Source organism: Crocodylus siamensis, chromosome 5 (assembly GCF_052110815.1).
Source record: "Crocodylus siamensis isolate JL-2025a chromosome 5, ASM5211081v1, whole genome shotgun sequence".
Classification (NCBI taxonomy): Eukaryota; Metazoa; Chordata; order Crocodylia; family Crocodylidae; genus Crocodylus; species Crocodylus siamensis.
Window position 1 is genome coordinate 169,938,839 of NC_143399.1, and position 14,396 is coordinate 169,953,234.

The 14,396-nt window shown below is 39.9% G+C and overlaps 1 protein-coding gene across 4 annotated transcripts in view; it reads left to right on the forward strand.

Moving 5' to 3' along the window:
* The window catches only part of LOC149864896 (1-aminocyclopropane-1-carboxylate synthase-like protein 1), a 32,331-nt gene extending 19,053 nt beyond the window's left edge, over positions 1-13,278 (forward strand). For all 4 annotated transcript variants that reach the window (XM_090047048.1, XM_090047049.1, XM_090047050.1 and 1 more), the window contains 6 exons: positions 884-970; positions 2,083-2,128; positions 6,407-6,548; positions 6,644-6,786; positions 10,209-10,362; positions 10,660-13,278. In XM_090047048.1, coding sequence (XP_089903174.1) covers positions 884-970; positions 2,083-2,128; positions 6,407-6,548; positions 6,644-6,786; positions 10,209-10,362; positions 10,660-10,826 — 739 coding nt within the window. In that variant the 3' untranslated portion in view covers positions 10,827-13,278. The remainder of the gene's footprint in view (positions 1-883; positions 971-2,082; positions 2,129-6,406; positions 6,549-6,643; positions 6,787-10,208; positions 10,363-10,659) is intronic.
* Positions 13,279-14,396: the final 1,118 nt, after the last annotated feature.

Sequence of the window (14,396 nt, forward strand, 5' to 3'; positions counted from 1 at the left end):
GGTTTTTTTTCCTTTTGGAACAAGAATGTTTTTATCATATAGAAACATATTTGGATGACTTCTCCATAAAAATAATTATGGCAGCTGGAATAGTTCTCAGAACTTCTCAGATGTTAGTACTGAAGGCTGCAAATGTTTGTTTTTCTAGCAGAATCGACAGGCCTCTAGTTGGCAAAATCATATTTTAGAGGAAAACCGTTAATAAAATAAAAATTACTTAAATTTTCAAACCAAGTATTGTGTTCTGAAACTGGATTTTCTTTTAAAAGTATAGAAACAAACTACAAAAAACTGAGGTTCTACTCAATTGAAATACCTGCACTTCTTGGGTATTAAAAGGCACTCTGCCATGGATTTCACTTCTGAAAATATCCAAGGCTTGCCGGTATCAAGTAAAATAGCACAACTTGCTGTGTCATGTGGCTTTCACAATGGGAATTTAATAGAAGATATCTCAAGTGCACGGCGAGTCTTAATGATCTAACTGCCCTCATTTTGTGTTGTGTTGCAATAAGTTTTGCAGGGTAGAGGGGAACACTGTATCTTGCCATGCTTGTTTTAATTTTAAATAATGGGTTGGGAGGATTACTTCTGTTTTTTGGAGGCATTCATAGCATGTACTAGGATTTCAGACTGCAGTTTTTCTGCTGGGAAACATGATATGCAAATGGATATTAGTAGTTTGCAAGTGCTTAAACTGAAATTTGTGCTCTTAAATAAAAATTAGTTTTGGTAAAGTGTCTCTGGGGTGAGTATAATGGCATAAATAGGTAGGTTTATAGGTGCTTTGCAATGGTGAGAATCATGCTAATAAGCACACGGAAATGCATTAAAGCTTTGAATTTTAAATAATTTAACAAATCTTTTATCTTTCTGTACATAGATATGAATTGCATGTAATAATGGATGAAATATACATGCTGTCTGTTTATGAAGATATCACCTTCACCAGTGTTCTAAGCTTAGACTGGTAAGTAGGGATGATTTTTTTATAATACCAGTAGTTTGAATAGGGATGCTCATGCCTTAGGCAGGGGGTTGGACCAGATGACTTCTGGAGGTCCCTTCCAGCCCTACTTCTGTATGATTCTATGAACTGGAACGTGTACCATATGTTCAGACTGCTGACATTAGCGGTCTCATTTTTATATGCAGGCCTCTGGTTATATACAATGGTGTTTTATCCTGAAGGTAGAGCTCTTGTATACTACTTGCAGATGAGCAGTGAGAAAATTGGGAGTGGTTTTTCTGTAGCTGTCTGACACAGGCTGAAGTTAAAGCATTCAATATTAAATTTATAAAGTTGACAGAAGTCTTAACAAATTATTTTATCATATCTCCATCTTACATAGGATGGAAGGTTTTTCTTAAGTGTTTGTCTAGGGCAAGTGATAGAAGTGTACCTACATATTTGGTACCTGGTAAATAATATGTGCTTTCACAAAAAGTACAGTTTGTTTAACCCAGCATTCTTCATTAAATGGTAATTCTCTGAGCCTGTCCACTAGTTAGGACAAAAATGTAGCCAGATGTTTATGGTACTATAAGAGACTCATTCTGGACCACAGAGTGAAGTCAGTAAAAGATTTTGACTTGTGCAGATTCATCGAGGTTGTTTATAAGCTTTTATCTCTCAACTCTGTCCTCAGCCTGCAGCAACTGTTAGCGAAGGCCCGTGCTAAGGGACAGTACTCAGCTCTGCATTTGTGTCCACTGATTATTCATCAGGATCTAGCTCAGTAGAACCACACCGTATAAGAATATAAACCAAAATTCCCTTCACTCTTTCCATAATCTAATACCTGCTTTATGCAGAATGAGAAAGACAGAAACCTTGTGGATTTTTTGAGCCATGTACCACAACATTTTTTGTTTATTGCTTTGGATTTGCTTCCCGATTAATAGAGTATCTCAGCTGAATGTGTGTTCTAGCCTTAATCATTCTAATACTTATAAATGATTGTAGTCTTTTTCTACAAATGTTTCAATTTGAAAATCACTTATTCTAGTTAGTCTGAGAGAAATTGTGATGCTGATCTTCAAAAGTACAATTTAGGCGTGAAACTTTTTTCCCCTCTCCAGTTTACCAGATCCAGAACGGACACACTTTATGTGGGGCTTTAGCAAGGTAGGTCAAAATTGTTGTGTCTGCATTTTTCAGAGGGATGTTTTTCCATAGAATAACTTGGAATGCTATGATGCAGTATGCATCATTGATGTATATATTGCTCTTGCTTAATAACTTCAGAATACATTTATAGAGCTTATTGTCTTGTAACCTACTTTAACACTTTCTGGACTGTCGCCATTATTTGGTTCACACAGATTACATGCTGCCAGTTTGAAGTAGCAAGACAGTTTTACCAACTTAGTGACAAAATAACAGAAAGCTTTTTTATCACTTACATAGAGCAGCACATGCACTTTATAAAATATTCTGCTTATAGAAGAAACAACTAGAAATGAATGTTGTAGAGCACTTGGAAGTTAAACATTTTTATAATTTTTCCCATCTCAAATTTAAAACCTGTTTTTTGTTTTCTACCTCCTCTTGTCTACTAAAACAAAGAAGCTGAGTTTGGGTCAGAAATAATAGTATGCTTTTGCAAACAAAGCATGGGACAATGAACTGGGGACACCCAAGTTGTTATCCTTCTGCAGCCTTTGATTTGCAGGGTAACTGGTTCAAGTAGCCTGACCTCTCAGTCTCAGTTGTCCCCATCTCAAAAGTATCTGTCACTTTCTACAGTTGGGTATTTTAGCTTAATATGTATGCTACTTCAGAAATGGTGTTCTAAAACTTTCTATTTTTACAATTCCTAAGTTAATAGCTCCTAACTCTTCCCACTTAGTGTATGCTAATTATTTTTGCCTTTTATATTCTTCCTGAATCTGAAGTTCATGAACATTGTAACCATAAAGGTGATAAAGTTTTGCTGAGCCCTTAAATGGTTCCGATTAGTTTCAGTATTTCACATGCAAAATCTCTGCATGTTATTTGTGGAAAGATACCTCTAATACGTAATTTGAAAAGTATTTTGGGAATCATAGAATTATAGAAAATTCGGGCTGGGAGAGAACTCAGGAGGCCATCTAGTCCAACCCCCTGGTTAAAGCAGGACCATTCCAAACTATATCATCCTTCCCTCATGCCCCAGTCAGCCCCTCTGCAGTACATTGAGCTGGGTATAGCAGCCCCAGGCCTGCAAGCTGAGCCCCAGTGCCCTCCCAGCCAAAGCTGCTCTACCCAGGTTCCATGTGCTGCACCTAAATAAACTGTGAAGCTTATTGCTCTGGAGTCAGTTGCTCCTGGGCAAATGTTCAAATGATGCACCTGGGAGCAACTGATTCTGGAGCAGTAAGCTCTGCAGCTTATTCAGGCACTGTAATTGCACATGTAAATCGTGTCTTTTTGTGAGCAAGAACCCCTTGTGTTCATCTCAAGTAGCAACCTAAAACCAGGAATTGCGCTATGTTTATGGGAACACTTCTAGCCCAGTTGCTATATCTGTCCATGTTGGCTGATTTTATTCTAGCTTTAATGTGTATATATTATTTTGACCCAGTCCTGCAAAACATTGAACATCCTTAAATCCTATTGATTTAGAAGTCAGAGATGCCTGGTGTCTAGCAGAATTAGGTACCAGCTGGTTTTATCCCTCTAGAATAATTTTACTTTTTGGGCTGGAAGAACTAAACATGTTCTGCATCTTGTAGTAACAAACCTTTCCTTTCTTGAAAATATTGTTACATTGAAAAGGCCAGTTCCATGAGCATTTTAGAATGTGTGAAGGGGGTGTGTAATGTGTGTAATGTCTCGCACCCATTAACTCCCATCCCTGCTGATCTTCCCTGCCACACATTTACATTTCCACAGACCTGCATTTTCCAGACTGGCTTAGCTTTTATTGCACCCAGGAGAGTACAAAAAACACCAGCAGACTCTCCCTATGCCTGAAGAAGGGTGTTTGTTGCCCAAAGCCTGTAAAGAACAGTTTTTCCAACTGGTCTAATAAAAGATATCACATTTATCCAGAGAACCTTGTTTGCCTAGAATGTGTAGAAGTATTTAAATACCAGATTTTACAGTCTTCAAAGAAAAAAAAAGTACTTTCCTTTCTGATATATCTCAAGGAAAGATCCACTATGTGAAGATGATGTTTGGCTACTGGTACTAGATCTAAAATACATAACATTTTAAAAGACTTTTCTTGGGGAACAGTAAAGGTACTTGTTTAATGAGCAGAAATCAGAAAATGACGACACTGAAGTTGCACTATAAACTGAACTCTGTCCTCTTGTGTCTTCATAATCTTCAATTCCATACATTCTTGTCTTCCTGCAATCTTGGACTAGATTTATACTATGACAACTGGAACATGAACCCCTTGGTTCAGATACAGATGTTAAAAAGTACAAAACTTCTTAATATTTTTTTAAACTCCATATTTTGTGTGTATGTAATTGCTGTCTAATTACTTGATAAGAATACCATATTTTGTCACAAACAACACACAACTTTCCCCAAAATATTGGGTTGCATGTTTTAAGTGAGAAAAGCTGATTTTTCTGACCAGGACAGGTGCACTGTGCTTTGATTCCTGCTCCACAGTGAGCAGCTGTTGCATTATTCAGGCAACTGGGGGAGTCAGTTGACTGAATGGCCTATTGTTTTTCACTCAAGAAATGTTAACAATAGTCTCTCCTTTTTAATGGTCTTAATTGTCCATTAATCAAGCTAACTTTTGGGCTGTTTTGCTGTTTGATAATTTATCCTGGTTTATCCTAGAATATCCTACTTTATCCTCTCCTCCCTTTTTACGGGCTTGGAGACTCTAGCCTTTTTCAAAATCATAGATTATGGAGACCATTATTTAGCAGCAATTAGGGATTAAGCTTTAGTTAAGCAGGAAAGGGAAGGTGAGACAGTTTCTGTCTCTTTATGCAGTCATAATTCTAGAAAAATCTTTTTTTCCCTTCATTCTATCTTTCGGAAACAAAATGTATGTTGTGTATGAGAAAATATGGTATAATAAAAGTTAAAACTCAGGCATGCATTCAAGTCATACAGTGATCATAAAATGTCATAACGATTTCATATTCAGTCCTTTCACTGATGAAGCAGCAAGGAATCTGTTCTGTGGGATATTCTGTCAAGTTTTTCTTGTTTGGCTCAGTAGGGTGAATCTTCATCCTGTTGAGTTGTATCATATTACCAGCTGTATAACAAGATTTATTTGAAATTTTCTTGTGGGTGGATTGTATCTGTTGGTGGGAATGTTTTTGGTTTGTGTTGTACACAAAGATAGCCTTAAACTTATTAGTCTCAGCAAAGTGCCACTGGAACTATTGATTACTGGTATGTATATTTTGGTGTAAAATTTCCATCTAAAATTCCTTGGTTTTGATTCTCTGTTTGGGTTCATAACCTGGTAATATTTAACACAAAGAAGGTAACTGTTTGTCATATCAATGGAATAACTATCATTGCCATCTTTCATGTGGGAAGTTTGAGGCATAAGCAGGATGCTCATTGCCTCAGGATTCCTGAACTGGGATCCACACGCAGATCTCCAGGACTGCCTAGTTAAGTATTTAACAATTTGCATTAGTAAATGTCTGTTAAGCAAATCTGAAAGCATTCAGATGGGCAGAACTTCCGTGTATGAGATCATCCACTTCAGTGAAGATTTGAAAATTTCAAACTCTGTTGTCCTCACCAATTACCTGACTCTCCTAGATCAGAGCTGTCCAATTTCTGAGTAGCCAGGAACCTCAGTGCGTCTTAATGTACAAGCCACACACTACAGCACAGTGCCATCTAGCAGGAAACCCTGCCTCCCCTCTCCCCATCCTACACTCCCCCTCCACCACCACCCACACCCACACACTCTCTCTCTCTCTCTCTCTCTCTCTCTCCCCCCACCACCTTGTGGGCCCTGGTACTTCATATCCCCACCCCCCCTTCATCACATAGTGCATGCTTCCTGCTGCACCATACCACGCTGCAAACTTGCTTGGCCACTCTGTGGCCTGCTGCCCTTCCCCTGGAGTGGGGGCAAAAAGCAGTAGGTGAAGCAGCACATGTGGCTTGGCACCTGCCAGTTCGACAGCCTTGTCCTAGATGATTTTCTGTCATCTGTCAGTTATATCTGAATGTCAGTGGAAGCTATCCAGCAACTGGCAAAATAAAATGTTCATATATTAATCAGAATGTTTTTTTAAAAATTATCTTTTAAATCTCAGAATGAGATATGTTTCTCACTCTCTTCTAACACATTCTTCATCCTTATGTGGGACAAGATTGGAGCTTTGTTTAATATTACTTAAGTATTTAAGATACAGCTACCTAGTAAATCTGAAGCCTTACACCTCAATGTAACTTTTTTTCCTTTTGCCTTCCAAGGATTTTGGTATGAGTGGTATCAGAGTTGGAGTGTTATACACCAGAAGTCATGAAATTCGGAAAGCTGTGAATCAGCTGGCTGTTTTTCATGGATGCCCAGGACCTGTTCAATATGTTCTTAGCCAATTCCTTAGTGACAGAGGTTAGCAGAACCAGAAATATTTTCATTTTCTTTATTTAATTGTTCAATTAATACTCAGAAATAATTAGTTTTCATCCTTTTTCTTGTTTTGCTAGATTGGTTGGATAATGTGTTTCTTCCTACAAACAAGAAAAGACTTAAGGAAGCGCAGAACATTCTTGTGGATGGTCTTTCGGAGATTGGAATACCTGTTCTCAAAAGCTCTGGAGGACTTTATGTTTGGGCAGATTTCAGAAAAGTATGTAGAGCACCTGGGAAGGGATGGAGATGAGTAGCTGAAAAATAAAGGCTGCCTATAGATGTGCTTCTTCACACTCTCATTAGAACACTCTGCCTCACCATCATGTATTAAGCACCCCCACATTTCAAATGCCAGTGTTTAAACCATGTTGAATAAGCTTTAGTTAAAGCACCCACATGGCCATTTTGAAACTGGGGAGGGTGAGGCTTAATACACCTGATGGCGAGCCATTTTAATTAGAGCAGCTGTTCAGAAACAGCCCCCCTCCCACCTCTGAGTACATATATAGGCAGCCAAACATTGCTTACAGTTTATATATTCCAGTACTAGAGGGCCTGCTGTGTTTTCATAGTTTCAGTCTAGAAATTGCTTCTTTTTTTGATAGATGCAAGGTCTAGTAGTAGATGGTGATCCAGTTAAGGCAGTTTTCTAACAAGTCTTTATCTAAAATAGCATATTTAATTCTAAAAGGCTTTCAAGTACAGAGGAAAGGGTGCTGAACTATACTTGAGTCAGGGGTTATGCTTCCTGCGCTGCAAAAGTGTTGCTGTGATAGGCAGGGTGCCTAACCTCTCAGCTTTGTTTTTACGAACTTGTAAAGCAAGGATGAAACTTAATCACTTATGTAAGAATTATGGATGAACCTCGTGTATATATAGAGGGACACACTGCATTAACATTTATGGCTCAGCCAGAACAGGTTGGTGAAGAAGCATGAATTGTTACTGCCTGCACCAAAGAGGCAGTTTTCTAGAGAGGGATGTCCATCTCTAGGACTGTTAGTAAACCATGTATTCACACAGAACAGTTAACCAGAGAACTAAAATAGTAACATAAGACAGTTTTTTGCATTGTGTTTTCTTTTTTCTTACAGTAGTGTTTAGGAAGTGTCTAAGAAGGGGTTGACATTGTACCTGGACACTAGAAACAGAGTTAGACTGTCCCTTTCTTAAAGAAATTACAGTTGGAATAGGGAAAACAAGGATGAGGTAGAAAAGGGATAAAGCAAACTCAAAAATTTGATGGTAGTTAAAGTCACATTATTACCAACCAGGGATCTGGGTTTTCCATTTCCCACGGAAAAACAGAGAAATCCATGAATTTTCCAATTTTATCAGAGAAAAAATGGATTTTACCTTTTAGCAGAGAAACCTGTAGATTTCCTGGTTTTGCAAAGAGCTCTGCAGCCTGATTGAGTTCCAGCCTGCAAGAGCTGATTGCAAAAAGGGCGGGAAACCCCAACCCTCTCTGGAGTTGGGGGAGGAAGGGGCCGGAGGCTCTCACTCACCCAAGGCTTGGCTCAGGCTCCCTTACCTCACAGGCTTCAGGAAAGAAAATGGGGCTTGCAGAGGGCTGAGGGGTTGCAGGTCAAAGCTGGGGGGCACTGGCAGGGCTGGGAGGGAAGCTGGCTAAGGGAGTGGGGAGGTGTTACAGAAAGACATAGAGCGCCCACCCAGTCAGCAGCACATGGACTGTGAACAGCATTGGCCTCAGTGGGCTCCGCATCTCCATGTACGTCTTCCCTGAAGGGCTGATAGCATGCCACTCTGAACCCACATGCTGCCAGCTGGGTGGACACTCCTGTGGGAAGCTGGCTGAGGAAGCAGGGAGGTGTTGGGGAAAGCCCCACATGGAGTGGATGCCCAGCTGACGGCACACGACCCGGAGTGGTCCAGTGGGGGCCCCCTCCTTGAGGGCTAGGGGGTAGGGGCTGTGGGTGGGGGGCAAGGAGAACAAGCAGGGCTGGGGGGCTGTTGTGGGGGGAGTGAGGGGCACCAGTAGGGTTGGGGGACTGTTGTGTAGGGAGTGAGGAGCACGGGGGGGGAGAGGGCTGTGTGGGGCCTTTAATTTTAATCATGGGTTTGGGGGGGTTTAGAAGAGATTTTGCAATTTAATTTTTTTTATTAGAGAATTTGTGATTTTTTTTTTAATGAGGAAAAAACAGGATCCCTGCTACTAACTTTGGTTATATCTACTCTGTCAGGTTATGCTGACAGAGAATTAGCTCAATGGACAGACAAAGAAGAGAAGAGTGCAGGAGGGGATAGGAGACCCTAACTGCATGTGGCAGTTCAAGCATATGGCCCATTGGCACAACATACAAAATAACTAGAGTGAAATTGGGAGAAAATAATGTATCCAGTCACTGCAGGCTTTTCTTTTATGGGGTGTGCCTTCACTATACAGTTAAATGGGTCTTCTACCCAAGGTAACGTTAGGTAGAAGTGTGTTCATTTCTACCAGTGGAAATATCTGAAAAATTTTTACTGCTAAAAATACTGCCTGGAGAAGGCACAGTACAAGCATGCAGCCTGCAGCCACCCCCTCTTATGATTCCTTGCACTTTTCCAAAACCATTATGATCCCAGTCTGGGGAAGATGTGGGGAGTAGTGGCTGTTCCAGTCCCATTCCTAGATGGACTGGAGTGGCAGGAAAAGACTCCCTGCTCTTCTTCAGATCAGGGAATCTTTCCTGCCTACCGTGTTCCACTCCCATCCTGCAGACTTGCCTGGGACCAGGCTGAGCAATCCCCACTGCTCCACTTCTGTCCTAGACTGGACTGTGAGGGGAGCATACAGGCATTTATTAGTGTGAAGTGAGAGTTTCTCTTGCAGGGGGGGTCTTCCAGGTTTCAACCCATAAGAACTTTCCACCTGAGGGAGCATGTTTGCCTCCGGAGAAATTGAACAAATGGTTGTATGTTCCTACTTTCTATCAGGCGAGTGGTAATTCTCCTAGCAGACACATAACCCCAATACATTGTCTTTAACGGTTACCTCACCTGCCTTCCACATACAGTCCTTTCACCCAGGTTTGCTTTAAACCTGGGCTAGCTGGCCTGGCTGTGGATGTAGACTAGAACCTGGGCACTGCTTTCATTTAGGCTGGTAAGCTGCCCACACTGCATTAGAGGTGAATGAGCTAAATCAATCAACTGTTGACCTTTAGTTCCTTCCCACATGCAAATAAGAAGACAAGCTGTTTTCTCAGAAAACCTTGAGAAAATTGTAGCCGCTCTGCTTATTGCAGCACTAAGAAGCTGTACTGCAATCTGCAGCTACTTAAGGGTTAGCCTAGCTGCTGGTACCAATCTAGCTGGAGAAATGTGAACTGTCATGTGGGACCTGGTAACACCTACATGGTATCCTTAGCAGCAGAGTGTGAATCTAGCACTGTAGACTGAAAGGACTGGATTTGCAGTATAATTCCTTTGCAATATACTGGGCAAAGAAACTGCTAATCAGAAAGCTTCAGATTCTACTTGCAGAGATGCCTAAACCTCTGCAGGGTTGTGCAAGTGCTTGACTGCTCTGACTTATCTCATCCTTCAAGCCTTGATTTGAAGTACAATTTGCAAGCGGTTGTGAGTTTGATTTTGTTGCATCCTTTAATGTAATTTGTATCTTCCATGTTTTAGTTCTTAAAATCACAGACTTTTGAAGCTGAAATGGAGTTATGGTGGAAGCTGCTTCATGAAAAACTCCTCATTAGTCCTGGAAAAGCCTTTTACTGCTCTGAGCCTGGATGGTTTAGATTGGTCTTCTCAGATTCTGCAGATAAGATGTATTTGTGTAAGTTGAGTTTTACTCTTAGTTTATGATAAACCAGTGTGCATGTTTGATTAAAAAGGGACAAATGTGAGAGTCCATTCAGAACTCCTAATCCCTAGGGTTCTCAAACTGGTCTGTACATCCAGTTGGAAAACTATAGAAAGGGATCTGCAGCATATGAAAAAGTTTTTTATTGCAAAGTTAATATTCAGACAAGCTGTTTTAAATATATGGGTATTGCCATCTAAAAACCCAACCTTGTTTCTGTTGCAGTGGGGTGGGGAGAAAACTTTAATAACCATATTTTCCTTTCTGCAGGTGTTCAGAGACTGGAGCAGATGTTGCATACTGAAATTACAGAACCAGCTGCAAATAAAACATCTGTAGAAGACGAGTTACCTAATTCAGAACATGACCCTATAGCCACCCATGGCAACACACCAATAGATGAAGTTTCTCACCTGAAAAAAATTGTTGTCTATTAAAGCCTTATATGAAATTTACAGATTGAACATGATATAGCATGCTTATGTTTACATCAACTATGTAAGACTTCACCCTGTTAATTTGGCTGTAACTTTCCATAACAGTCTCACTTAGCTGTAACCTGTGGTTACTCTTTTTGCAAACTAGGCTACTGAAACAGAATTTTAGGAAACCTAGCAGGTTTCCAGACTCTTTATGTCTGTTCAGCAAATCACTTATGTGCACTCTTATCTTTAGGCATGGAATATTGCTACAAATCAGTGAGTCTTAAGCACATGCTTATCTGCATTGATGAATCAGGGGCTTAAGGCATTTTGGACATAATAGAAAGAGACTGCATATTGTATTGGGGGAGTATATTTATATTTCAATCAGAAACTGAAAATGTTGGGTTATCTGATTGGTTCTGATTGTCAGGTTTTGCTAAATTTTGTCACTTGGCAAATTGTGTTTTTTTTTCTATATCCCTGTAAGAACTGTAAGAAAATTCAAACGTCCGCACAGCTTTTTGAATACGCACACCGATATAAATACTTTCTAAGAAAATGTTCAGCTTTTTGGCTTCTGTACTCCCTTCCAGATGTGTAAAAGTGTTTATTTGTATATTGCCATGGTTGCATCTTTGTTGCAAAAATATAGGTTCTTTTGGATAAGTTTTTAACATAAAACATAAAGACAGCTGGATGTATGTGGTGTGCATTCACTTGAAAGGTAAGCGTATTTGGGATTGTACACTTATTAACCTGTATTTGCAAACTTCAATTCAGAGTTTGCTTCTTTGGTAGAGATTGAGAGGGAAGTGTTGCAATCACAAAAGTGCGATTTATAGCAGGGTTGTCAGACATCTGACCCCTGGAAGTGGGTCATCTGATCCATAGTGCTTCTCTGGCAAAAAAACTCACTTGCTAATCCAGCCCATGGGGCTTCTCACTGCTACTCCCACAGCTGCTGTCAGTGTCACTGGCACTGAGAGCATGGGGTTAATGCTACTCTGCCCCTTATTTGCCACCAAATTTCTGATTTTCAGTTACCATTTGGTGCGCAAATCGGTGACATTAACCAACATATGCTGGTCATACTGACACAGCAGCTGTAGCAGCTGCAACAAGAAGCCCAGCAGTCTGGATTTGAAAGTAAGTTGTTGGGCCTGCACCAAGCCCTGCAGGCTGGATTTGGCTGCCAACTCATTTTTGACTTCCACAACTCTGGTCTACAGGATTTGCACATCCCAGATAGGAAAAAGGATTTGTGTAGGACTCAAAAAACTACCCGATGGTTCATTGTGTCTGATTCCCTGGAACCATAGGAAACCATATAATAGTCTCAATGTCCACAAGAATATTTACTGCCGTCCTCTTGCAAAGTGGGTGAGCGCTCCATATCAGTAAAATGTTTTATCCCCACCAACTTGCAACAACCAGGCTGCAGAAACACTACTCCCCAAACTGACAGAGCATTTCTGTTCTTGGGGTTAAGCCCGGAGTATTTCTGCCAGGTGCCACTCTAGCACTAGGTACTGGAAGAGAAAGACTTCTGTGTGCTCGCTGCCCTCCCTTGCTAGGTAGCAAGGTGAGAAAAAGGAAAAGGTGTCACTGGTGTTATACAGGAGAAAAATAGAAGTAAGTCTAACAGCACACTTCAGTCTGAACACTGCTAATCATCTTTCTTGATCTTTAGTTGACATATAATTGACTTTTACATAATAATCAAAGGTTTAACATTTAAAATTGTATTTAAAAATGATCACATATTGTACAATTAATTATACCTTTTTCTTTTCTTTTTTAAATGCATTGAGTCTAATCCATAAAATAACATTTAGCATTCAAAAACACATCCAGTACTCCAAAACATACACAGACAACATTAATCTTCTATCAACAGTGCTACCACAATCCAAGTCAATGTCCATGGAAGTTTTGTGTTCCCTTCTGCCTGCTCTAACAGTTCTTTAATTGTTTCCATTGATGCCAAGCCTATGTTTCTTCCTCCCTATACAATAACTTGCTCCTTCATTTTCCCTATAACTCTGCATAACAAAAATCTCATTATCTTCCCATCTCTGCTTTTAATTGTTAAGTTTATTCAAAATTTATTCTTAAGTGTTTGCTCATAGAACTTCCACTTCAGTATTCAAAAAAGTTTATAAATTTTCTGTTTGAAAGGCAAGAGAATATTCTTTTTTAGCAAATCCCAAAAATTTCCACCACATTCTCTAGTAAGCATCTTTTTGCCTCTCCCTTGTAGAACACTGACTTGATGGGATATTTGCATTACTAAAATATCCCAAACTTTTTCAACCCCGTCAGTGACTCTAGAGGTGTCACTTTTCTTTTATGCTTTTGCAATTTTAATTCTTGAGCTACTAGTAGAAGTGTGATCAATTCCCTATGACACTTAGTTGCAGAGTTGTTGAGAAGATTTAATAAAAAAAACTAAGAGGTTATCTGACCGTTGGCATCCTGTTATTTTCCTCACCATGCCTCCAGCCTTCTTCCAGAACAGTAACACCTACATCACACAATAGAGTCCCTCCCAGCTGACCATGCTCCCTCCCACATTTGCCTGTTTTTTTACCATAAATGCATTTAAGTAGGGTGAGATACCATGAATAAAGGATTTTAAAATTTTATTATCATGTACAGGGATGCATGAGACCCATTGTTCCAAATGGTCTCCCATACCTCAGTGATTTCTGATTCACAGTTATTACCCCACCTTGTCAAAAAGTTTTTTCTTCTATTTGACTATTGCTTTATTGAAAATTGCTTTACATAACATAGTATGTTTCACTGTGTGTTTCATAGGAGTGACCAATATTTTTTCAAATTCTGTCAGATTTGTACCTTTATTTGAAGCACATTTAGGCTTGCATACAGAAATTATTTAAATATGCTATTGTTAGTACTATTAATACTAGCATATGATTAAAAATCTATAATCATATATTGTTGGCATTATGTAAATAGATATTTAAAATACAAGTTCCTGTGCCTATGTTTATATGCTTACTTTTCATCATAATTTCCTTCAAGTTATTAGCTGCATAGAGTTTTAGAAAATAATATCACTTTAATCCTCATGGAGACTTCACCTCCAACATGAAGCCAGCATGCATGTCAATACACTTGCATACAGTTGTTTAGATGCACTTGGCCTCTGGGAGCCTTTCTGTCCATCCTAGGGTTTAATGTCACAGCGATTGTAGCCATCTTCCTTTTTACCACTGGCTGTGTCTACACATGACATTTACTGTGCAGTTGACACAGTAAACATTTCAGCTTCCACATTTGTGTCCTTATTAGAGCACACAAAACTAATAAACTCTGCAGCAGGGTAGTACTTGTAAATACTACTGGCTAGACCCCATACTGAAGCACCCTCATGCCCCAGCCAGCCCCTCTGCAGCACATCGAGCCCAGCTGGAGCAGCCCTGGACTGGCAGGCTGATCACACGCTCCCCATCAGCCAGGACTGCTGCAACCTGGCTCAATGTGTAGTCCAGGTGCACATGTAAACAGCAATCCCAGGAGCTTCCCTGGAGCAATAAACTGCAGAGCAATAAGCTC